This window comes from Brienomyrus brachyistius, chromosome 20, assembly GCF_023856365.1.
Source record: "Brienomyrus brachyistius isolate T26 chromosome 20, BBRACH_0.4, whole genome shotgun sequence".
Classification (NCBI taxonomy): Eukaryota; Metazoa; Chordata; class Actinopteri; order Osteoglossiformes; family Mormyridae; genus Brienomyrus; species Brienomyrus brachyistius.
The window spans coordinates 9983542-10010137 of NC_064552.1; the positions used below are offsets into that span (position 1 = coordinate 9983542).

Consider the following 26596-nt stretch of genomic DNA (forward strand, 5'->3'; position numbering starts at 1 on the left):
TTCAATAGTGTGATTTTGTGTGCATCTATTTATTAATAATTGCACTGTGTCCATTCACCGCTGGTGATTTTAAGCAACACAGCTGGACTGTTGAACGTGAAATACGCACACAAGCAATGAAATATATGAAAAATATTACAGCCGGAAAGTGCATACAAAGCTAACTATACCGTGGTGTTGGAGTTAAGGTTTAAATTCCGTTTTTAGGATATTTCAGTATAGATCCGCATATCCTCAGATATATCATGAAGCGTGAATACCAGGTAGGTATCCCTGAGAGTGGTTTCAGGTTTAAACCTTAACTCAGGCAGGTAAAGTTAGCTTAATTCAGTTTTTTGACTGTAATATCTTTCAACAAATTGATTTTTCATATTTATTTATGGGCGAATTTGAATGCATATTTCAATGTTTGTGTATACACTTCATAATGTGCTTGCAGTCACTGGCGGTAAATCGACGCCTTACAATCATTAATAAATACGTACAAAAGCACATAATACGAAAGTTACACGGCGTGCATAGTCCGCATATTTTAGCTATTTGGTTGGGGAACAATAAACGCCACTGTAGTTATACGGCAAGGAAGCAGCTGCTTTGTATGCTCGGCTAATCTGTCATGCAACAATATTTAACTTAATTTAAATGTGTTTGTCGTGCGGCATGGTGGTGCGGTGGTTAGCACTTTCGCCTCACACCTCTGGGACCCAGGTTCAAGTCTTCGCCTGGGTCACATGTGTTTGGAGTTTGCATGTTCTCCCCATGTCGTCGTGGGGTTTCCTCCGGGTTCTCTGGTTTCCCCCCACAATCCAAAAACATGTTGATTGGAGTTGCTAAATTACCCGTAGGTGTGCATGCGTGAGTGAATGGTGTGTGATTGTGCACTGTGATGGGTTGGCCCCCCATCCAGAGGTTGTTCCTTGCCTCGTGCCCATTACTCCGGACCCCCCGCCAACCCAGTAGGATAAGCGGTTTGGAAAATGGATGGATGGGTAAATGCATTTGTAATTCATAATAAAGGTATACATTTTTAAATAGAAGGCTGTGCTTTGCGGCACATTTTGTACGCCTTAACAGCCCTGTTCCAAACAAGCTCACAACAATATGTTGTATCTAAAATGATCATTTAAAAAAATGTAGTTAGATTGAAATGAAATGATCATTGAAATGTTTATTTGAAGATCGTGACAATAGCAATACACAGCCATTTAAAATCAAACAAGAAGTCATTAGAATAGATTGTTTCATTCACAGTGGAGTGTGATTTAAGTTAATAGTGTCATATGGTACTTATTATGAAATATTTAAATAAACAAATAAATAAATAAATACTATACTTTAAATAGTGTCAAACTTACCACACAACCAATGCCATTCAGATTTTTTCATTTACTCCTTTGTGCCCCCTAGCAAATATTCAGTTACATAAGAAGAGTTAATTTCCAAAGTGAATCATATCCTAGAGATGTGAGACAACAGTGTTAACCACTGCACCACCATGCCGCCCTTGGCAAAATCATCAATTTTTTTTATTATACAATGTGTTTCCCCTCGATTCGGTGTGCAGTGAATTTTCTTTTTCATTTTATTTAATTTTTTTTATGTAAATCATGAAAAAAATACTTTCTCATAATAAATATTGATTGGTTTAGATTAGGAGATGAAACTCTGAAACTGATGGTTTGTGTGCAGTCAAAATAGTTGCAAATATAATGCATGTTATATGCCTATAAGATGATGAAAGTCAAATAAGCGTTAATATACTGAATGATAAAAATTAAGATAATCATTAAAAAAATGTTAACCACTTTCAATATCAACTATTCAAATTTCAAAGAGTTACAGACAGTGAGCACAGGTAGTGGTAAACATGGCCAGCGACTAGTGCAGAGAAAGCCGAAGGTCACAGAGAGCTGTGAGAAACTCACCGTTCCCTGGGCTATGTAAAAGAGCTTTCTCATAGCACTCTATGGCTTGAAGCTTGTCACCCCTTAGCTTATTAACATATCCCAGAATCCCAAAAGCTTCCCCATCACTCGGATTCCTGTCAATGCGCCTCTTTGCTATCATTTCCAATTTCTGAACACACTGCTCCCCTGCTCTGTTATCTTTCCGAATTTGACACCCTTTCATGTAATGCTCTATGGCCAGAGACACTGATCTCTTGTGATACAGCTGGAAGTCGCCATAACTTTTATGAACATCTTGCAGGTCGTCATTTTTTGCTCTGGCCACCTGAAATGCTTCCTGAAACAGCTCCTCTGCTTTGGTGAGGTTTCTCTTCTCTGCATGTAAAAGAGCTAGATCAGTGATGGCAGTAACGAAGGAGGACTTCATCTCAATAGCCTTCTCAAAATGATGGATGGCAAGTAGGAGAAGGTGTTCAACCTCTTCTCTATTGTTGTTTCTCCCTCCATTTCTGCACAAGTTGATTCTTTTATTCCTATAGCAGACTGCAATTTGATGATGAAGAAAGGCTGAATTGGGTGTTTTTTCAAGGGCACAGTTCACAAGGTTTATGGCCTTATCCATAGATCCATATCTTCTGAAAAACTTTGCAACGTACCGCATGACATGAGGGTTGGTTGGTGAAATCATAAGAGCTTGTTCAATCAACTCCTCTGCCTCATTCAATATGCCACAATCAGCTAGTTTTAACCCCAAAAGTGCCATGATATAAGAATCCCCAGGGCTCAGCTCTAAGGCACGCCTTAGCTGTTTAGTAGCTGGTGAATCTGCAGTTGTGTTGCTCTCAGATTCAACCCGGTACAGCGCTGTAGCATAACCACAGTTCCAGTCAGGATTGTCTGGATACTCTTTCAAGGCTTTCTCAAAGCACTCTTTAGCTTTCTCGTGGTACGTCTTAGAATACATGAGGAAGGTCCATCCCATCTCTCCGTAGACCTCCGCATGAAAAGCAGTAGGAGACTGTGTTGGAAATCGCTGCTTAATATCTTCCACCTTCTCCAGATAACTCATAGATTTTGCATGGTCGTTCAAGTGGTAGTACAGCCATGCAAAGTTTCCATATGTTACAATGAGCATTTTCTCACATTCTTTGTTGTGTTTACGAATGTGGTCTTCAGCCTTTGCCAAGTTAGCGAGTGCTTCTTCTGGCTGGTCTTGCAAATAATTCACAAAAGCCAAATAGCTAAATAAGTGCTTGCCCCCGGCTTGATCAGGTGAACTGAAATTGATATCATCCTCCAGTCTATTTTGCAGGTTACTGAGGTCAGTGTCCTCTTTCCTGAGACCCCAGGTGAAGTGGCACTGAAGTTGAATAAGTTTTATTTTAAGTGAAGTTTCCTGGTTCAACCTACAGCAGCATTGTAGACAAATGAGAAACAGTATTATTGTCAGTAACACTGGTTAACAATCCAGCTGCTATATTACAGCAGTATATTTACTTAATATTTCCTGTTGAAACTACTATTAATCTATTCACATTTTTATATTTAGTCAAAACTTTCTGTCCATACATTAAAACTAGGCCTATTATTCTCTGTAAACATACCTATATCTTACAGGTGCAAAATATGAAACTAACATTTTTGTATTTTGCATTGTTATTGTTATTGAAATAATTGATCAGTCGTCTATACATGTCCGATAACACAGAAAACTCTACCCCATTATACTTACGCCATCGCAGCAAAATAAAGCTGTTAATGCCAATCTTGACCTCGGTGTGTTGTTGATATCATCGGTTCCGGTCTGATAAAATGCTGTCGGTTTTATATACATGAGATAGGAGTGACTATGACACATCTCTTTAAAACAGGAGTGACTATGACGCAGTGCTTTAAAAAACAAAGCAAATATTTCTGTTTACTTCTAGCGGAAACAAAACTTGCAGAATACCTTTTGTTTCTCTTTTGTTTCAAAAGCTGTCCATTGGCTACATTTCTTGCTCTGAAATAGTAAAAACCTAAATACCACTGTACACAAAGTTAGATGTAAATCTCTAGAATATATAATCTACTGATGAAAATAACATTTAAAATAATGAATAAATAAATAATTATTTAAAACAATGTTGTACTCATTAAACTTGTTACTTTTTAAATTTTGAACAGATAATTAACTGTCTGTATGAGTAATATGGAGGTAAGTGAAGTAGCCAAAGTCACGTCGAACAGTTTCTATTCATGCTTAAGTTTTGTTTTACGCAGGTAGCTAAACAGAAATTCCTAGAATGCTTCACAGACACATTTCCTCTTTTTCATAGTACCATAATTTTGCAATTCAAGCTATTAGTCACAAGTACACTTATAGAAACACTTGTAGTATTTTTAAGGTTATATTTAGCGTAATACAATTAGATGCTGGTGTCATACCGACCAACATTATTCGTGCATTTCAAACACGGAGACGTCACCCTCAGATTGTTTAAAGCGTTGCTATACGTTCTGACATCCACTAGGTGTCTCCTTAGGCTAAAAATATTGGTTCGAAACCTCGAATCACGTTCTGGCACAACACGTGCGATTAACGCTTCAAAAGCTTCATTGATAAAGTCAATTTACTGAAAACACACCATATTCAAACCTTGTTTTAATATGAACTGTAGACATTTATGATTTACGGTGTATTTGCCTCACGTGACAATGATAAATAAATTTGCTGTCAATTTTTCATTTAATGGCGATTATTGCTCCATGTCACTCGTTTTTTTTCAGTCTTGCCTGCTAGACACATGTAGGAACCCATCTTTTGGGTTTTAATATATAAAATAAGTAGCATCGCTCATTGTCACATACTCTTTAAACAGCATACTTGCCATTTTGGTAGGAAAATTAACCTATGAACAGAGCTGTATACATATATATCATATATGTGTGTCAATGTGATAACTGAGTAAGTGTTACATAGATGTAGTGTGTAATGCTGTTTTGAAAAGCATCCAGTTATTAAGAGATTGGCAGTATGTGCGTCACTGTGTGGAGAGAGTTCCTGCAGGCTGGTTTGGTGTTTCCTTGCTCTATCTTTATCTGGGAAGCAGTATCCTTTTTTATGTCTGCCCACTGGAGCAAATATTTCTGCTGCTTCTGCACCTTGTTAACCAAATAGTCAGTAGCAAGCCCATACGTTTGTGAGAAACCAGATTGTAATGCATAGTAATCCAGGGGAAATGTGTGTATGAAGGGTGTATTCAGTAATAGAATGTGCAGTGTGTTACATTTGTTATAAGTCAGTCGTAATGCTGATAAATATAATTCATCCATCCATCCATTTTCCAAACTGCTTATCCTACTGGGTCACAGGGGGTCCAGAGCCTATCCCGGAAGCAATGGGCACGAGGCAGGGAATAACCCAGGATGGGGGGGCCAGCCCATCGCAGGGCACACTCACACACCATTCACACACACATGCACTCCTATGGGCAATTTAGCAACTCCAATTAGCCTCAGCATGTTTTTGGACTGTGGGGGGAAACCGGAGTACCTGGAGGAAACCCCACGACGACATGGGGAGAACATGCAAACTCCACACACATGCGACCCAGGCGGAGACTCGAACCCGGGTCCCAGAGGTGTGAGGCAACAGTGCTAACCACTGCACCACCATGCCGCCCCTATATATATTATCATTTTAACTTAATATATTTCTTTAACAACCATTGGCCAATATTTCAAGCAGGTTTTGTGCAAAATACATTTCTTTTGTGTGTGTTTAGATAAAACGTGAGGAGTAATAATCACAGAAGGCCAAAGAAGATCTCACTAAACAAACGACACGTCATGTGCGACACCGGTCACACACGCAGGCCTGTGGTACGCTGCCTGACTTCTCTGAAGCATACAAACATACTTCTGCAAGGTCTTTTGGCTTCTTGGTGTGCCCTGGCTAGGGTGCCTTGGGTTCCCAACTGTTTTGGGATGCTCGGACCTCAGAATATCTGCTATGCAAATCTAGTTTTACTTGTACTTCTATAATAACTGTATTGCAGAGAAGACTGCACCTGTTGAAAACGGATAAAAGCACAATTACGGTCCGCATCACATTCTAAGCATCAGCTCACCCAGTTAATATCTACACAATCGAAGGCTGAGAAAACAGACTAAATAGGGCTACAGTCAGTCTAGAGTTTTAATCACTGAAACTTTTGGTCAACAGCCACCACTCTCATCACTGCATATTGCCAAATGCTGTACAAATCTGTACAGCAATGTATTTGAATATTTTTCTGAAATAGTTAGTCTATCTTTAAAAACAAGGATACGTAGACTTTTAATTACATCATGAGAATGATTTATTGATGAAAGACTCATCAAAACAGAACCACATAATATGCATAGAATAAAAAGTAACAGCACTTAAGAAGACTGATGCTGTAAGATTGCTAAAACATTATTTGATTGATTTAACGTTAAATTATCAAGGTAGAGTTCAATGCATAATCTAAAATATACCAGTTCTGCTTTATTCAAGAAGCAAAGTTTTACATGCGACAGAATTCATTAGTATCCCATTAATTACCCCATTAACATTGTAGCACATAGCATATAGCTAATTGTAGCTAATGCTGCATTCCATTTACCTTGGGGGTTGGAAGCCAGTGCTGGGAATAACGTCACACCCGAGTTAACAGCATTGCAGTATAAGTCAGAAATCATTAGCAATACCAGTTATAGCCACGTTCATTGTTAGCTATTGTTAACAATACCAGTAGATTACAGCACATGCAAAAACCATAGCAATATGTCCACAGATAGTGGTTTGTTAGACTGTACTGTGTGTACAACCAATTTAATGAGACACAAATATGTAAGTGCTAATAAACAGTATATAAACTACAGCTTTCACTTCTGTTGATGAAGGGCGCAGCCATCTTGAATTCTGCGGTCGGGGCAGTAGAGGATCCTCTGGCTTTCCGAGTCGGAACTCCGACTTCAGGGGGTGCTGCAGTTGAAATTCTCGACTCAGTGTTGGTTTTCATTTGAGTTTCATTTTTTCCGCAAAGGCAGCTGTGAGGTCATCGGATTCAGAAGAGGAATCACTTGACTTCTTCGCATAATCCCCCACTTGCATCTGCCTATCCATGGCAGACAGAAAAGCCAGAATTTCAGAGGCCTCCCTAACCCTCCGCCGGCCATGAGTCCACCTCTCTGCTATCTGCCTGAGCTTCTTTCCTGCTTGCATCCTGTCGGAGCTTTTTATCTGCATCTGGTAAGCGATCCTGAATTGAGCCACAGCCTGATCTTCAGCTTTCCTCTTGTACAGGAGAAACACACCATACCTGGTGTGACAGTGCTGCTTGTCTGGTTCCTGCAGAGAGTCGTCCTTCAGTAAATCAGTGAAGATCTTCTCTGCTTCAAGCAGCTCACGGTTTTCAGCGTATGCCTCAGCCAAGCTGACCTGGGCATGTATGTTAGAAGGCTTTAATTCCACTGCTTTTCTGAAATAATAGATGCATTCTTCAGTTTTATCCCTCTTCCGAGCCACAGGAATATACTTGGTCGCCTTGTCTGTTTGCAACATCTGGATTAGCTGTTGTCTGTGGCACAGTCCAATCTGATGGTACAGGAAGGAGGAATTTGGTGCCAGTTTTACCGCCTTTCTGAGAATCTCCAGGGATTCCTCAGTGGATCCTTCTGCCCGTAAATATTTAGCAACATACCTTGTCACCTGGGGGACAGCGGGAGACAGCCTGAGGGCATCTTCAATAAGTCTTAAAGATTCTTGTTTACTGCTACTCTGAAGTTTCAGGGCCAGTAGCACCTTTATTTCAGAATCATCGGGTTCTAAGAGTAACAACCTCCTAAGCTGAGAAACGGCCTCACTGCTGTCTGGCTTCATCGTTGTGTCTCGGTTCATTCCTTCAATGCGGTAGAGGACCACCGCATATCCTGTGTTGTAGGACACATTGTCTGGGTCCCCTTGGAGGGCTTTCTGAAAACTTTTCCTTGCCCGGTCATAAAACGAGGCCGCAAGCTTTAAGAGGGTCCAGCCTTTCTCACCATCAATTACGGGCAAACTGCAGGAATACTGTGAGGAGCCAGGAACACCCTTGCAGATTTCTTCCACTTTGCTAAGGTAGGCCGCGGCGTCCTTCAGATTCCCAGAATGATAATAAACCCATGACAAGTTAGCGAAGTTTACCAGAAACTCCGTGTCGGCCTTTCTGTCCTCCGTTAAGACATCCTGGCCTTTAAGGAGAAACTCCAAGGCGCGCTCATTGTCCCCTTGCAGATGACTCACAAAACCTAGTATGTTCAGGTATGTCGCATGGTATCTGCGTGGGCCAAATTTCACTCGATCCAGAAGCTTTTCTCGGATGTCGCAAAGGTCTTTAACGTCAGATTCATTGATGTTCCAAGTAAAAGGGCATTCCAATCTTTTCAGCTTTGCTTCCATGTCACCGGCACTGGAGAACCCAAAAAAAAAAACAGTCATCCTAAGCAATGCAATGATGTTGCAAATGCTAAGAGCTAGCTTTACCAATGTCAAATGTCACATTTAATTTAGGGATCATATATGGCAGACATGATGCAGCTAGATGTTAAAGTCTCTTAAAATAAGCATCAGACGGGTGAAGCATTAGGCTCTCAGAACACATTTCAGAATATATTTAATTGATTGAATATCAGACGTGCAGCAAAGGGTTTCAGCAAAATAATAAAACAAACAAAGTAGAACAGGGTTATGAAATATCAGATTTTACCTTATCCTTTCAACGTTAGACGGAATTAATGCTGTCGAGCGTTGGTTGCGACAAGGATGTTCAGTTTCTCCAGAAACGAAACCGAAAACTAAACACTTTATAGTTTGTTGATGGGCGGCGCTGAATAACCCGGTTACACAATATTACACCAGACTTATTGTAAAACGTAAGCTAGCTTATTATTCACTAGAGATAATTGTTATATATTTTCCATTGTTTCATCTTTCATAAAAGACGTATAAGACTGTACTGAAATATGTTGCATTATTTTATTGCAGCGCCGTTGAGTATGTGAGAAATCATTAATTTTCAACGTTAGATGGCGCCATTCGAAAAAGAAACGAACCGAAAATTGCTGATTTCTGAAATCGGGACGCCGAGAAAACTCGGATCAGAATTCACATGTATGCCTACAGGGGGTACTCAATACACGTTGTAGCTACGTTCCATTTACGTAAATGGAAAAGAAATTTATTGATTTCCATTGAACTAATGCGTGACGTACGTTCCAGACCAACTAATAAAAGTGCAATTTATTTGTAAGTTTATGGGCATATAAATAGGAAATGCTGTGGAATTATTAATAAAACAAAATATATGTTTCATTATTCTTCCTATTACAGTTGCCCCTCCTCAGCACTTCAGTGTGTGGCAACTACAGCAGAAGTTCGATCATCTTCTATGACTGACTATCTGCGTCCTACCTCGAATGTCTGCGCCACAAATCTCAGGATAGGAAGTTATATGTATACAGCCAACAGAATTCAATCTTTTGGGAAAAAAAAAAACTACGCAAATGTAAATATATTCTATGTGTTTTGAGTGTATCGTCCCTAATTAATTAACGACGTGTATGTGAAACTTCTATCGGCGCAACGTATAATAGACTCCTGTATGATATATAGACTATTTATACTGTATATAAATATATATATTATCTATAACGCGCAATAATATCCAGTTACCAGTGCAAGTTTTGCTTTAATTGAATTGCAAGATGATGTTAAATAAGCTGAATTTAAGCGTCCCCACACTTTGTTAAAATATTTTAATATCTTAATAACTTCATTCACTAACTTTATCAAATGCTTTTATCCAAAACGACGTAAAAGTAAAGTAAATAGAACGCGTGACAAAATAACTTTTATGGTTCACACACCAACGTACATCTTCGTTTTTAAGCTTTGCTCTTCAAACCTTTTTTACCGCCCCCTACATGTGTGGGTACCCTCATAATCACCCATGCTTTCCAGGACTACCTATGAATTCTGAGAATTAATTATATGAAGTGGATACCACGAGCTCGGAATGAGTTAAAGTTCTCCACCAGGTTGAGGTGGGAGGGGCTTTTATGTGTTTAAGTAGGAGTAGCTCTGAACTAAAAAGACAGACTAACTCATTCCTCCCTACAAGGCATATCACAATGGCATTGCAGAACTTGTGGGATTTCATTCAACAATACCATCAATGCCTCAGATCCCCTTTCTTCCCAGTGCTCTTCTCGCTCTCCGTTTACCTTGGCTTCTGCCTGCCATTTGTCATCTTAGATCTTCTCGCTCCCAGGGTGGCTTTGGTGCGAAGGTACAGGATACAGCAGAAGAACGACATCTCCTGGAGCATGATGTGGAACTGCGTGGCACAGTGCCTCTACAACCACGTGATTTTCATCTTCCCACTGTCTGTGATTCACTGGTATTACAGGCCGACGTACTTTCCGTCAGATGCTCCTGAGCTTCATCGTGTGATCCTGGAGATCATCGCCTGTCTCCTGATCTTCGATTTCCAGTACTTCGTCTGGCACCTTCTCCACCACAAAGTGCCCTGGCTCTACCGTACCTTTCACAAGGTCCACCACAAGTACACCACCACGTTCGCCCTCACCACGGAGTACTCAGGCGCATGGGAGACTTTATCCCTCGGCTTTTTCGCCTCCATCAATCCGCGGCTGCTGGGCTGCCACCCCATGACAGAGATGCTCTTCTTTGTGCTGAACATCTGGCTTTCGGTGGAGGACCACTGTGGTTATGACTTCCCCTGGTCCACGCATAGACTGGTTCCATTTGGCCTGTTTGGGGGAGCCCCCCATCATGACCTGCACCACCTGAGGTTCAAGTCCAACTACGCCCCATACTTCACGCACTGGGACCGACTCTTTGGAACTTTGCACGTGGAGTGAAGTTCTGCCTTGACGCAGATATGGACTGCAGGTTCAACGAGGGTCACGCCAAATTCCGGGCCAACTTTAGCGTATTTCAAAGAGAACTGATTGCACTGATAAAAGATGAGATGAAGAGCTTTACACAACAGTATTAATTTATTTAACCATTTCAATTTTTTTTTTTAAATTTATATTTGTTCCTTGGGAGGCACTGGCATCCCATATAGGTTGTCACCCTGCTGGCTGGGAGATGAATGGATGCATGTGTGTGTCATATTTAGTACAATTAAATATTTATTATTTATTTTTCTGTAATTGTGGCGTGAGCTTCATTTATAATGCAAAAGCAAACTGAACACCTGCTGACACAAGAAGACACATTTCTTAATAAATCATAAATCACAGAAAAGATGCTAGTTGCTAGAATGGTTCAGTGAATTCCAATTGAGGGCTTGTCTGAATAGCAGCCTTGCTGATTTATTCCTTCCCAAATTTCCACTATACTTTTGCAACAGGTTCCACGCATGATACAAGAAGAAACATGAAAATGTACAAACCTCAAGGCTTGGCCCCAATTTATGTGTCTAGGCCAGTAGGTATTAGGCTGTAAACATAATCTAGAATAACTTCATCTACAGAAAAAATGTGTATGAAATTGAATTCTCTACTGGATATACACCTCTGTAGAACCGCTGCAGTAAACTAATCTAAACGTGTAAAACTTTCACTGGGGCTGCACCCTTGTAAATGTAATTTATGAACTGGCTTCTGTAGGGAGAGCAGTGGTCACATGACCAAAGTACAGTTAAGACGTGGCCTTTTTGCGTGCGGTCCTGGAGTGGAAGAATCGAAAGTGAAAAGCACAGGAAACAGCTCCTCTCTCTGTTTGTATCATACTTTCATGTCTTTCCTTCCTACCATTTTTCGGGAATAACCAAAAGCGCTATTTTTTTTTATGGTCCCAAAATAATACATTTTCTGTAATCATAAAGTGTCCAGGGAGCATGTTTGAATGTGTTTATTTTAGAATAGATTCATTTCACTGATAAAGTCATGTAAACGTTTGAACCTGGATGACTCACTTCCTTTCTGGGAAATTCCATTGTTTGCCCAGATATGCAAAGTGTCAAATGATTGCCTATCCTTTTAAGGATGAATTTATCCTACTTTATAGCTAGGATTTAATGTCAAAAACTCCAGACTGGAAAGCCCCTTTGAAAAACCCCATTATTCCCTCATTTGCTGCTTGTTCCTGCCATGCATGGAGATTTTATTTAGTAAACACATGCTCTGGTTTCCTTTATATGTTATATATAATGTAGTTTGAAAGTATTTGTTATTGGTCTATGTATGCACAATTCCTTGAAATTACATTTGTGTGCAGGATTATTAAAAGAACACAAAATAGCAAAAGAAACTCATGGCTTATATGGGTGAAGATGTCAGTTCACAAATCTTACGAAGTGCAATTTCCCAGATCTTCACAAGCCTGTCATATTGCTGCAAATGGATTGGGCTCAGCCTTGTGTATCCAGCTACCTCTTATGATATAATAATCGGTTGTGATGATGTCACATTTCAACATTTAGAAACTTTGTCACAAATTACAAAGGCTCTGCCGTACCAATGACAAATGAGCCTCCCTGCAGATTATTGGCAGATATAAACAGGCTGCAACGGACTATAGCTTATAACCCTAATCTGCTGATGCATTGTTGCAGAAGCAGGCATCACCATTCAGGCTGATGTAAGCATCCATCCATCCATCCATCTAGACTGAGAATCCTTAACGTGTGTCAGAGCAGCACAGCATACACAGTAATGTATACGTAGAAAAACTCTCGAGACAGTGGAACTTCTCAGAATGTTTGCCACTTCCGCACTAGTGAAATGTTTCATTTCCCTACTTGTTATAAATTAGATGTCCTTGACTTATTTTGCCACATATTACAAACTTTCACTTCTGCTCTTCATATAAAGTCAGACTCAGATTCCGAAACACTTGCCAGGTATGTCAGGAGTACTGGTATTTTTTTTCTGGGGGGGTCACGCAACACATGTGGCACAGAACAGCCACACGGCAACATAAATATACATAAAATATACATAGAAAATGCAACAAATGCTATTGGCTATGCTGATTTATAAGAGATACTGTTCCATCCATCCATCCATCCATCTGTCATCTGTCTTTTAACTATTTATGCTCGTCAGGATCATGGAGGGGCGGGGGGGGGGGGGGGGGGGGGAGTGATAAAGCTCCTACTGGGTAACACAGGGCACCAGTAAGGTGGGGGCAATTGTACAACAGTACAATAACACTCTGTTATCCAAAGCAACACGTCTTCCTCTTCCATGCCCACTTGCAGGGTCACAAGAATCTGAAGCTGCATCTGAATTCCGAAGGCTATGGGCCCAAGGCGGGGAATAACCCAGGACGCGGCAGACACCCCTTATTCAAACGCCTATGGACAATTCGGAAATGTCGACACCCCTCCATTCAGCATGTTTTTAGACTGTGTGGGGAACCGGAGTACTTGGGGAAACCCTACAATGACACATAAAGCTGGGGTGGAAACCCAGACCTGGTCTCAGAGATGGGAGGCTGGCACCCAACCCCCCAAAGCAAACTGTTCTGTCCTGTCCGTCAAGACTTATCTGGGTTAACTTCAGCTAGAAGTAATGATTGTACAGTTTAGGTAAGGCGCATTCCTGCTGGACAGTGTTGGTTAGCTTAAGTTAACCCGGCTAACTGAAGTCCTGCTCCATGGAACACCCCCACTGGTCACAACGGCCTTAGAATTTGCGTTTGGACTCCATGCCAGTGATCAGATGGCTGCCTGTTGAAACCTTGTGGCTGGCAGACTGATGTCATCTCTGGACCCTTCAGCAAGGCCCTGAACCCCCAGTTTCCCCGGCGGTGCCAGACACAGGCCGACCTTGCGCTGTGACCCCCAAGCTTCACTTGTATTTGTGTCTGTGATAAAAACCCATTTCCTGCATAAATACAGTATCACTGCTGCATTTTACTGCCTGTTTTCTGAAGATGACTTCTTGCTTGCTAGTTTCTTTACTTGTCCCCTATTTCACCGCGATTACCTTACCTTGATTGTCATTCCTGATTGTGAATCATTAAATGGGCTTGGATCTTGCTACTCTTTCATTACACTCCTGGAAAACATCCGTCAAAACCCGACATTGTTGACCTTCCGCGTGTGTGAGATTCCATTTACATCTTACTTATCTTTATTTAGCCGATGCTTTTGTGAGGCAAATGGCAAATTGCCCATATATGTGACCCATCACCACGAAATGAGTCTTATGGGTGCAGTTCTACCAGTGCGACATAAGACTCATTTCGTGGCGACGGGTCACATATTAGCTATCGAGGCGTAAGCTTGGCCAGGCTGAGCTTCTAATACATGGCCAGGTACATGCATAATCCTTCGCTGGCTATTGCACAAGTACAGTTACATAGGACTTTGTCTCTTAACCTACCCCATATTTCTCTTATTAGCTCGGGGGGGGGGGGGGGGGGGTGTTGCACCGCAGGATCAACCATCATGCAGCAACCCTGGAGCTAGAGGTTAAGGGCCTACAGACATGCAACTGTTCTGTCAAGGCCGGAGGTTCAAACCAATGACCTTCTGATCATGGGTACAGAGCCCCAGCCTGTAGAGCCACTCACCGTACAAGCAGTGCAAGCAGTACTGGAGAAAGAGCTGCATGTAGCATATGGTCCAACAAAGAAAGACAGTCAAAATCGTCCCAAAATACATTATTCCGGAATCCAGAGTCTTATTATTGCAATTAGTCGATAATTTGGGGGTATTCCACTACGCCATCGACCAGACATATCCTGTTTTGGCACCCCTTCGGTTCTCACTTCCTCCAGACGCAGTGAGGGAAACGAAAGTTTTTCCCTTGCTTTTTTGGGTTTCCTTCTGCAGACTGCGCGATAATATCACAAGGCAATGTTTCCTAACCCAGTCTTCGGGGATTCCCACACCATATTTTTGTTCTCTCCCAGCTTCAAACACACCCATGCAAGGTATTTGGAGTTATTGATTGGCTAGAAGCTGGGAAGGAGAGGAATTGTGGGTTGTTTGGGGGTTCCCGAAGACTGGGTTGAGAAACAGGCCAAATTAAAAAAATATTATATATCAAAAACAGATGCAACGACTGGTTTAATATGCTGCGATAAATGCAAGTGCTTAAATTTGTCATTTAACTGATGTGGTTAATGAATTACTTAATTCAATCAGAGTATTTCATTCATCTCTGTGGAGATGCTTTCATATAACTCATGTTGTTCTCCAAGTGAGACACACAAATACAGTTTACTTCACTGTGTCAAAGAAAATGATGTTTAAATTATCTTTATGTTTTATAAAACTATGATTTTATACCTGGCGAAGTATGTTAGTTCAGCCATTTCAAAACCTATTCTTAAGCCACTCCAGTATTTGCAGGAGTCGTCCAATATACGGTTCGTGTATTTGACCACCAGAATTCCTTAGACCACCAGAATTCCTTCTATAGCTAATGAATACCTCTCAAATTAAGTTACTTAATTAAGCGAGCTGGTGATGAAATTTAATGAATACATGGAACGGCTGAGGTGCCCTGAGGAGAGGTTTGGGAACTGAAGCAGTTCATCTAGCAGATATTTTAGATTTTTTTTTCATTGTTTATTGTGTTAATGTTCATTTGCATATATTGTAATGTATAATTGTGCTTCTTTTCTTGAGCAAATATGAATTACTACCCAAATAAATAGCCTTAAACAATATCTGACAACCCAAAAATTTTGTGTCATACTTTAAGTGAGAAATACTTTTGCACACTGCAGGGTCAACCAGCATCCAGCATCACAGAAGCAACCGGGGTTAAGACCTTGTTCATATGATGATGCTCTTAATTTGCTTTGTCAGCCACTGGATTTGTACCCAGCAATACAGATCGTTAACATGCCGAGCTACACACTAGACACTGCTCCCAACGTAATAGTAAAAAGGAAAGACATATTTAAGAACCTCGACACCACCTTGAATTCTAAGGCCCACAAAGGTTAATATTATCAGCCTTTTCAATTGCAGAATGTAATAAGATATACTGCTACTTATACAATGCTAGTAACACAACAAGTGGTGTAATGGTGAAGTGACATCATGCCTCCAGGGCTGTGGGTTGTTTCCCGCCCCACCTATTTTCCCGCCCATGTTTGTGGCAATAGCCTACGTGCATTGGGTTAGGTGAATTGGTGCGTCTGCATCGCCCTTTGGGTAGAATGGTCCGAGCCTGAGGCTTGTGTTTCTCGCAACATGGTTAAGTAGTTACAGAAAATGGGTGGAACAGCAAGAGCAGGAGGAGCTGTGGTGGAAAAGTAATCCATTGTGTACAACATATTCGCCTATTAAGGTCCATAAAGTACAAGTCCAGACTTAAGTTTTTGTTTCAACCAGCCAGTTGAGTATAAAGTGTAGGGGGTAATGGTACATAAAATCATGGTTCGGTAAGTATCTCGGTTTCGAAGGCACGGTTCGGTACGTTTTTGGTACAGCAGGGCTGAAACAAACAAAACATACATTGCTTCGTTTTTTCCTCATTAAACAGTGGTTTACTGAACAAAGTATGACTTTAATTCTTAAATAAAAAGTCTCCGTCGATACTGTTGCAACCCACTAATAAAAAACTAAAATGTACTTAATCAATATAAATCAATATAAATATTCTCTAAAATAAACATCCATGAAGATGCACATTTAGAAATGTAACTGTACCTTATCTGTACTGTATTCATATTAGCAGCTTTCAGCTTCATATTAGAACTGTGCAACACAAATATTGTCTGAAACATTCAAAGCGTAACAAAATTTTTTAATATCTATTATGATTTCACCCCACAGTCCAAAAACATGCTGAGGCTAATTGGACTTGCTAAATTGCCCATAGGAATGCATGTGAGAGTGAATGGTGTGTGAGTGTGCCCTGCGATGGGCTGGCCCCCCATCCTGGGTTGTTCCCAGCCTCGTGCCCATTGCTTCCGGGATAGGCTCCGGACTCCCCGCGACCCAATAGGATAAGCGGTTTGGAAAATGGATGGATGGATTATGATTTCAAAAATTCACATCTGCTGTGCTTGTATTCACATTAACAGCTTCCAGATAAAACGTCAGGAGGTACACGCGCATGCGTAGTGGCGCGGCTTCGTCCGCCCCTTTCCGAATGTTGCTCGGGGGAAATGCAGAAACACACAAAGGTTCCACATTTGCTGCATTCGTTCGGTACATAATTATGCGTAACGACCCGAAAGAACCGTGAAGAAAAATTTCGGTCCGAATACGTGTACTGCTGCATTCCTAAAAGAGTCACAGTCACAGAGCATTCAACAGGCGGGGCGAAACAAAACCGTGGTCTAGACCTAAACTTTCTATACTGTCTGTAATGGATTATTTTTCTGAGTAACTTTCCCAACACTGTGGAGGATGAAACGTAACGTTAAAATAAACAAGCAAACGATTAAATAAAGAGAATATTTTTTGGTATAAACAAATTAAATATTTGTCATGGATAAACTAACAAACGAATACACACCAAAGATGCATTATTTATTTATTTGATTAGATGAGAAACTAGAAAAACTGAAACAATTTATGGACTCCATCAAAGACACTGACATCGCTGTTAGACAAAAATGAACGAGTCAGCATGACATTGGTAGGTTAGCAACATATTCGTCTATAAAACCGCTATTTAAGTGCACCAATAATAATATTATTTTAGCTCTCATTATACCAAAACTAATTAGTATACAAGTGAAGAAAATAAAATCAAACACATCAGTAAGAACAATCTGCATTATTTGATCTATGACAATACAGCAGACCCACATACAGAGTGCAAATAAACGTATCGTGGCAAATGGCAATGAAGATGATAAGACGTTTAAAATGGAAGTTGCTCTATTTATTAACATCTACTACTGGTCAATTTATTAATAAGATTTATTTTTTTTTTGATTGATTGATTTGTTTTTAAGTCACGTTTCATCCTCCATAACAGTATACTTGGCACATTAGGAATAACAACACTGTACAATATCTAACAGCGTATAGGAATTTCTTAAACTTGAAACGTTTTGCTCATGAATGCAGCTGCGTATATGAAAAGGTTCATTCTGAATTACACTAATGGTGTAAGAAAGTTGAAAAGCCCTTGCTACGGCAGCATTGAGCAATAGCTTCATCAAGATATAAACACAGTTCAGCAGTCAGAGTGTAACAGCTGTGGCGTAACACTATTATTCTGGTGAAATGGCTTCATTCTGTCAGCACCTGCTTAGGGCTGGGTAATGTAAACAATATATCGACTTACAGTGATATAACATTTAAAGGATAAGGAAATGATAAACTTCGAAAAAGTGACGATAATGAACATTGCTTGATAGCATGCACCAGCCTATCACATTACAGAAATGAATGCAAGTCCAACCAATTATATAGTTGTCTTTTAAGAACAGACCGCCTGGCTGTAACTGAATTCAGGTGCTTTATCCTTCGAAGGACGTGGTCTACGAAGGCACACAAAACGCATTATCAAATTGGACGGTCTGGCTTACAGATAATTTCCTATTTGCTTCGCCAGCTGTCCCCAACCTAACCCTTGAGCCATGAAGGGTTGAGTTATCGCCTAGCTGGGACACCCCCACTTTACCTCTGCGCAATGAACCTTGGGATATGTTGAGCTGCAAAGGATCCAGAAGGATCCATCTAGTGCATCCTTCACAGAGTGGGAAAAGAAGGACTCATTTCTAGACCACATTAGGTCTTCAAATGCAGGCTTAAAGGACACCGCTCCTATGACAAGCGCACAATAAGGTTGACTGAGTTAGCACAGCACGCCGCATGCTACCGTTTTGGCAACAGGCCAGTACGTGATTCATGGGAGAGGTTATGGCTCACGCAGAGGGAACTTCAGGTGTCGGTGAAGAGAACAACAGCTCAGCAGCTACTACGTATTTTTTAAAAAGATATATTGTGAGTAACAAGATAAAAAGACGGTGCATTGGCATTTTAAAGTCAGAAATGCAACAAAGCGTTAGCGAATTGTAAACTGATGAAAACTTGTGCCAACGAAAACTGAAAATAATACGAATGTGTTTCTTCACTTGAAGCATCGCATTCAAGTAGCACATACAAAATGCAAGCTGTCATAGTCACAGACTCCAGCAATTAGGGTATCAACTTTCAGACACCACCCTAACCCCAGGCCCCTGGACAATATAATTTCTGGAGGGGAGGGGGGGGAGCGAAATACGAGACAAATCACATCCTGTATTGGTTCAAAGCAGAACACAGCATTTTATTTTTCAATACAGGATTGATGGCAACTCAACCATATCAAACTTATTACTTGGAATGAGCAGCGAATCAAGCAGAGAAAAAAAACAGCAAAGCAAATTGTCGGCGTTTTCTGGTGTTACGTCCTACAAGGGTAATACATAACGAAAACTAAAAGTACAAGAATACATCTTCATAAACTGAAATAAAATATGACATAAAAATAAAATAATAAAACTACAGATAAACAAGAACTATAAATATTGTATAAATAAACTAACTGAAAAAAACAAATGAAAAATACTTTTTGTTAGCATTTTTAAATTCCAATTTGATAAAGTAATGATTTGCTCATCCATCCATTTTCCAAACCATTTATCCTACTGGGTTGTGGGGGGTCCGGAGCCTATCCCGGAAGTAATGGGCACGAGGCAGGGAACAACCCAGGATGGGGGGCCAGCCCATCGCAGGACACACTCACACACCATTCACTCACACATGCACACCTACGGGCAATTTAGCAACTCCTAAGTAGCCTCAGCATGTTTTTGGACTATGGGGGGGGGGGGGACCGGAGTACCCCGAGGAAACCCCACGATGACATGGGGAGAACATGCCAACTCCACACACATGTAACCCAGGCGGAGACTCGAACTCGGGTCCTAGGGGTGTGAAGCAACAGTGCTAACCACTGCACCACCATGCCGCCCCTAATTTGTTCATTATTTTGAAAGTTGAAAATGAAATGAAATAAAAACTAAGCAACAATAATCAAAACTATAACACTGTGCTCTATTACCAAAACAAAATTTTGTTTGATATATTTATTAAAATTAGACTTCACTTTGCAGTTAATTCAATTTGTCTTGTTCTGAATCTGTTTAAGGGGGATGCTAAGGGAATTTTAAGCAAAAATGGATCCTTAAATTAAAGAAATAATGACTTGAATTATATTGTGATAATTATCAACTGATATGGAAAAAATATATTGTGATTAAATATTTTGTTACATCGTTCAGCCCTAGCCCTGTTTAATTCAGCCTCCATTCCTCCACACCATCCAGCCCATAGTCATGTGGTGCCCATGCAAGTAATCATCATAAAAAACAATTTACCTCCGATGCCCTTTCAAGATAAATGGGATGTCGGTCATTTGGCTGGTTTCTTAAAATAAATCTTTAGAGCAAAACTTGGCAGAAAGTCCCAGAAAATCTAAAAACATCCAAGTAGACGTTAGGAAGCAGATGTTTCCTGAGTTATGCAATCAAGACGAGCAATTTTATATAGTCATTTTGTGAAGTAATACATCACTTTCCTTCACGATCTGCAATAAAGTAATAAAAAGACATTGTAGCATATAGTTCTCCTATGGAGTTGGATGGTGCAATGAAAAGGCCAGAGGCATTATGATTCAATGGCAAGGTAGCATTTATTGCACCCGAACATTCACTCCAACAACTCTCACACACTGCCTACCATGCGGTCACCCTGACTACCCACTCCACACGGTGGACCCATGCACACTACTATTTTCACCACTTAACATTAAAGGCAATACATGACATTACTTTTCAACACAGTGAGAGCTTTGGTTGTGACGCTGCACCAAATCCCAGAATTCACAGATAAAACCAATCAAGTTGTGCACATCATTAGTGGGACAAAACTCTCTTCCCGCCCCCTTGATCCATTACCCCCCAGCTCTGGTTAAGGCCTGATAACTTCAATTACTAATCTCTCCCTCCGGACAGGAAACATTCCACCTGCTTTAAAAACTGCAATTATCATCTATGACTTTCTGATGTCATTGAAGGTTCCTGAGCATCATTGAAAGGGCAGCGCTGGTACCCTGATATCCTGGCTAAAATTGGCACTTTCAGATCTGGCCTCCTAATCGCCCTTTGTCACAATATTCACATTTTTTGAGATATTGAATATTGGGTTTTCGTTATCTGCAAGCCATAATCATCAAAATGAGAATAATAAACACTTGAAATATATCACTCGATGTATAATAAATCTATGTAATATATAGGTTTCACTTTGCGAATTGAGTTACTGAAATAAAGTAGCTTTCTGATGATATTCCAATTTGCTGAAATGCACCGGTATAATTATGGTAACTCATTATTAACTTTATGAGTAAGTTGAGGGTCTGCTCAGATTTGACTTGCTATTTACTGTGCGCCTGGTTTTCCAGTTCAACAGGATAGTTTTCTTGCCAAAAATTAAGGCGACCAGTATGGGTTGTGCATCTTCGATTGGTGGGGTTATGTTTGAGGGATCTCCAAGTAGACAAATGGAAATGGACGCTGCAGCTTAGGGTAGTGGAGATTCTGTTAGTCATTTATTTCCAGAAACTTTGAATTGATGATCAGAGCCAGAGGGAGTGAAAGTAGGTGTCTGGTGTTCATAGTGCACGCTGTGAGCATGTGTCTGTTTCCTGAATGCCCATTTATACACTGTGCTGGGTGATGTTTGCCCTGTCAAATATCTTATATTGAATTAGCTGCAGGTTAGTGTACTTAGCCATCGCGAAGGTGTTCTTGCATTCTTGAGGTCAGAATTCAGTGTTTGTAGTAGATGAAAGGATGTACAGTGCATATTAGTGCAATATTTTTTAAATTTCTTCTACTGTACAAGTGGACATTGTAATGAATTGTTGTTTAATATATTGATTTTAGATTAACATACTTTAATGGGAGGTGCTGAAGGTTTTCTTCTTTCTCAGTGTCATTCTTTTGGACTAATTGTTGGAAAGTAATAATGTGATGTTGGTGTTGAGGATTTAGGTTCCTCTGATAGTATCATTTTGGTGTATTGCAGTGGCGAGAGGTTCGTTGAACAGGGCAAAAAGTGATGCGGAGAGTGGACACCCTTACCTGGTTGCTCTTTGTAGTGTCAACCTCTGTTAATCCGTTAGTAGCCGCTGTGGCCATTGGTGAGCTGTATAATATTCTCATCCAATGAATAAACGACTCTCCAAAACCAAATTTAAGAAGTGTTTCATGCAGGAATGTCCAATTTACTCTATCTAGCCTTTTCTGCATCTAGAGATACAATTATTGTTTCCAATTTGTTTTGTTTTGAGGCAAGGATTAAATTAAATTATCCATACTATTTGATGAATGTCTACCTTTCATGAATCCAGTTTGATCTGGATGTATTAATGACCGGTTTAATGCTTTAATCCATTGACAATTCTGAGATCTGCGCTGATGAGTGATAGAGGCGGTAACTGGAACAAAGGGGTGAGTCTTTGCTGGGTTTTATTTATGTGATGACAGCTGTATTCATCTGCTGAGGGATTTTGGAACTGTGCTTAATGTCAAGTACCATTCTGAGAAACAGTGATGGGATTGTATTCTGATAATATTTGCAGAATTCGACAGAAAGGCCATCAGATCCTGGAAGCTTATTATTTGGCATTTTATTGAGTAATATATGGAGCTCTATGACTGGAGTGGTGGCTCTGAGGTTAGGGATCTGTGCTAGTAACTGGAAGGTTGCTGGTTTGAATCCCGTGAATGCCCGGAGTGATTCTACTCTGTTGGGCCCTTGAGCAAGGTCCTTAACCTGCAATTGCATCATGCTGGGTATGACGTTAATCTACATCCAGCCCTATAAGGAGGTCCTCCAACTTACCGGGAATAAGTTGGGGGTTAGTGGCAGGATTGGCAGTCCAGCCACTGGGAAAAACCTCACCCAGGTCCATCTGGACTAGTGTGGTGCTGAGGTATCACCTGCCACATGGCTGCACTCAGGTTCTCAAACAGGTGGTTTGTCAAGTGGTGGGTGTGGCAACGTTCTGTAATCAGTGCACGCTCCTTACCTATATGGAACTCCTTAGCTGTTAAGGGTGTGTTTAATTCATCTACTTGGTCCTTATTAAGTTACAGTTAATCTATGGTATTAAGGAAGGTGGTGATATCTGATTGATTGGGCTTTTTATCAGAGGTGTATAATTTTGTGCAAAATTCCCAAAATACTGTACAGGAAGTGTGGTTTATTTCTTTGTCTGAATACATGGTCAGCCCAGATCTGTTCTTCATTGCTGGTATAATTGATTTTGCCTCGTTTTGTTTGAGTTGGTTGGCCAGATATTTCCCTGATTTGTTATTGTGTTCAAAATGTTAATGTCTAAGAATTTAATGTCTAAAATTGTGTTTTATTAATAATATTGTTGCACTGTTATTTGGTGTCTGTAGATTCCTTTTGCACTCTGTTTTAGCATAAGTGCCATTCAGTTTTTTGATTTTTTGTTCGAGATTTTTTTCCAGGTTCCTGTTAATTTTTTTGCATGATGACAACGATATGACCTTTCCTCTCACCACTGCCTTCGCTGTTTCTGCATTGAATTTACCTTGGAAAATGGCCATCAATAATAAAACGTTTGGTTTCAATTCACTACAAACTTAATTTACCATGTTTACCTCAATATACGTAAGTGGGTGTTTCCCGACAAAATGCGTCTGGAAAAAGTGGTGTCCTCTTATATTTGGGGTCTAGACAAAAAAAGGGAATAGATGGTGCCACAAAGGCCTATGATGTTTTATAACGAGTGTTTTGACTTAATGTAATATAGTTTTGATGTATCATTTCCTGCGTGTGCATGAGAGTGAGCCCTGACAATGCGTGTGTTTAGCGGGTATCTCTGAATGTCGCGTAAATTGTTGGCTTCTTTGTCTGTGCCGCTGCTAGTATTAAAATGATAGCGGATGTGTCCTGCCAAACAAGACGGACGGAAGTGGATCCAGGCAATCAAGTTTATTTGAGATTAAACAAGGGGTGGTCGTGAGCCGGGTCCAAGTCGTTGTCCAATAGCCATCCGATCGTATTGCCAAAAGCCAAACCTGGGACGTAGACGATGAACACGGGGAAATAGACAAGGGGCTTCGCAGGAGGGCAGACAGGAAGCGCGGGGGGCTCAGGAAGGGCAAGAAAGACAGAACGCAACTGGGCAAAAAATACAGAGTTAAATCGCTTAGCACAGGCATAGCAACAGTACCTCACACTCTGCTGTTGCCAGTGTGAGGTTTAAGTACCGGCTGTCAATTGGTGGTAGTTGGCGTCAGCTGCTTTCGCAGTGTGGGCGTGACAGGATGCTAATAAAGATAGTAACGTTCATCTTAAAATGTCATGTCATTTATTAAAATGGCTCAGTCTTTTTCCGCAGTATGTTTTTTTCCGTCTTCATGATGGTCTGCTGCATCGAAAGTATTCTGTGCCCTCAAGGGTTGTGGAGTCTGTAATATTCATTATCTACTCCCAACTCCCAAATAATACATTTTAATACACTTATTGTAATCTAATTTCTGGTTAGCTTAATATATATGTTCTTGTAAAATAAAATTACTTTTCTTTATAAAGGTAAGATAAGCTATTCCATAAAGTTCTAAACTAAGTTATAGCTACACTGTCTTTACTGCTCGGACTATAGAGTACACATGTAATCTCCAGTTTCACCTTTAATAACATGCAGTTGGAAAATGGTTAAGTAATATTTCAATTTGAATGATTTCAGTATGGCTATCAAAAGATCTTTTAATGTCGGTATTTGCTGAGAAATGCTTACCGCCCGAGTGAAATATAGGTGCCTCTCAGAATCTCTAGATGAGGCGTCGCAGAGACCAGCCGTGAGACACTTGTCTCATGCAGGTACTTTGGCAGCTGCGATGCTCACGCCATGCATCCAGTGTGTTCCAGGCCATAGCCTCAGAGATGCACAAGATACCGGTCAACATGTCGGTATCGGCCGATTTTCATCAGGATACCGATGTGTCGATCTTAGCTGATATTGAAATTTTATCAGTATTCAAAATTAGCAGCACCAGAACTAAAGACACCACTACTAAAATAATGGAGACGATTCCATTGGAGGGGGTGGCATGGTGGTGCAGTGGTTACCCCCATCCTGGGTTGTTCCCTGCCTCATGCCCATTACTTCCGGGATAGGCTCCGGGCCCCCCGCGACCCAGTAGGATAAGCGGTTTGGAAAATGGATGGATGGAAAATAACTGATGATCAAATTGTAACAGAAATTTTTGCTCACTGAATAATCGCAGTTCAATCGAATCACCCAGGGGCCAGTGATTCACACTCCCAAAGCCTATAGTGCATCTTGTAACACTGACATTTAGCAGCTCGATTTTAGTCTTTGGGTCTCTAGAATATTTTGTTGAATAGTTTTGGGAAAGGCAGTCATCTGTGATTGTGTTATAGTTGAGCAAGAACCTGGATTGACATGATTATATAAAAGTACAAACAAAAGCAGGTCTTACATAAACAAAAAGTGGAAAGTAGAGAATACTGGATTTCGTTTCAGCCAAGCATTTGAGTCGACTGTGACACTTTACATTTAACTAGTTGGTTGAAACAAAATCTTGGTCTGGATTATTTCTTTCTGGACCTGAACTTTCCCCCTTTGCTTGAACTAGTACTAATAGATTTCTGGCATCTGATTATTTATTTTCTTTTACGTTTCCCAAGACAAAATGGGCTTGTAAAGTAGGTTTTAGTCATCATCATAAGCCTACTTCCATTCTTATTCCTTGCTAGTTTCTTTCACTGAATGGCAGAGGCGGACATTTCAGAAAGTAAAAATCCAAACCAGGATTTTGTTTCAACCAATCGGCTGAGTACTCTGTGACTATGACTCTCTATGCTCAACTGAATGGTAAGTATTGTCCCTTGGTTCTTTGGTTCATCTAAGGATTCTGCAAGAGTCTGTAGTTAATGAATTGCGACATATAATGTGTCACTAACAAAATAATGGCGTACATTCCCACAGTATTACTGCGAGTGAAAATATGTGTGATCAACTTCTTGTTCAGGGTGAAGGCCAGTTGATATCTTATTCATCACGCATGTGATTCATTGTTTTTTTTCATTTGGCACCATTGGAAGTGTGTGGTCGGTGGCAGGCTGGTACAGGTGTGGGCTTGAAATAATACTCCAACTACAACTCTCACATATATACAAAACACTCCGGAGGATCAAGGCACTGACATTGTACATACAGACTCTTCACATGCCACTGTTATAGCCCTTATTTTACAGTATGTATCTCATTTTATAATCTTATTATGGTGGGAGTCAAAACAAAAAAACGGTACTATATTTAAAACAATTTTGCACTGTAATAGTTGTAATATTTTGTAGTCGAACTATATTGCCGAGGCATGTATTTAATGAAAAAAGTATGTTTGTCTAATCTGCTAACTACTGCAATGCATGATGGGATGTTGGATATGACATTGGGCGGCTGTTTAACTGCTGCATCTGGTGTAGACTGGCTTTAGGTGTGAAAATTTAAGGAAGTGGGGGGGGGGGGGGGGGGGCGTGGTTCATTTTAGCCCCAGGGTCCAGTGTATAATTGTCCTGCCACTGTGTGTGTCACAAGTATTCTGGAGGATTTAATACCTTTAATACCTT

General features: G+C 40.5%; 3 protein-coding genes across 4 annotated transcripts; 1 reads left to right on the plus strand and 2 right to left on the minus strand.

Annotated features, from left to right (window-relative positions):
• Positions 1-1137: 1137 nt before the first annotated feature.
• On the minus strand, positions 1138-8211 carry LOC125715485 (interferon-induced protein with tetratricopeptide repeats 1B-like). 2 transcript variants are annotated; one of them, XM_048987045.1, is made up of 3 exons: positions 8101-8211; positions 3640-3722; positions 1138-3313 (listed from the first exon to the last, which is right to left on the minus strand). In XM_048987045.1, the coding sequence occupies exons 2-3, from the start codon at positions 3642-3644 to the stop codon at positions 1879-1881; spliced, it is 1440 nt and encodes a 479-aa protein (XP_048843002.1). In that variant the 5' UTR covers positions 3645-3722; positions 8101-8211; the 3' UTR covers positions 1138-1878. The 2 variants fall into 2 exon arrangements, with proteins under 2 accessions (XP_048843002.1, XP_048843004.1); XM_048987047.1 differs by lacking the exon at positions 8101-8211 and adding an exon at positions 3859-3894.
• Positions 6233-8795, minus strand: ifit9 (interferon-induced protein with tetratricopeptide repeats 9). The gene is made up of 2 exons (XM_048987049.1): positions 8663-8795; positions 6233-8365 (listed from the first exon to the last, which is right to left on the minus strand). Exon 2 carries the CDS (start codon positions 8353-8355, stop codon positions 6934-6936), a length of 1422 nt encoding a protein of 473 aa, XP_048843006.1. The 5' UTR covers positions 8356-8365; positions 8663-8795; the 3' UTR covers positions 6233-6933.
• Positions 8796-10030: 1235 nt separating this feature from the next.
• Positions 10031-11135, plus strand: ch25h (cholesterol 25-hydroxylase). The gene has a single exon (XM_048987053.1). The coding sequence runs from the start codon at positions 10086-10088 to the stop codon at positions 10836-10838; it is 753 nt and encodes a 250-aa protein (XP_048843010.1). The 5' UTR covers positions 10031-10085; the 3' UTR covers positions 10839-11135.
• Positions 11136-26596: the final 15461 nt, after the last annotated feature.

What these genes read in the sequence shown, in the direction of transcription:
- ifit9 (XM_048987049.1), bottom strand. Translation starts at nt 8,355, where the DNA reads ATGGAAGCAAAGCTGAAAAGATTGGAATGCCCTTTTACTTGGAACATC.
- ch25h (XM_048987053.1), top strand. Translation starts at nt 10,086, where the DNA reads ATGGCATTGCAGAACTTGTGGGATTTCATTCAACAATACCATCAATGC.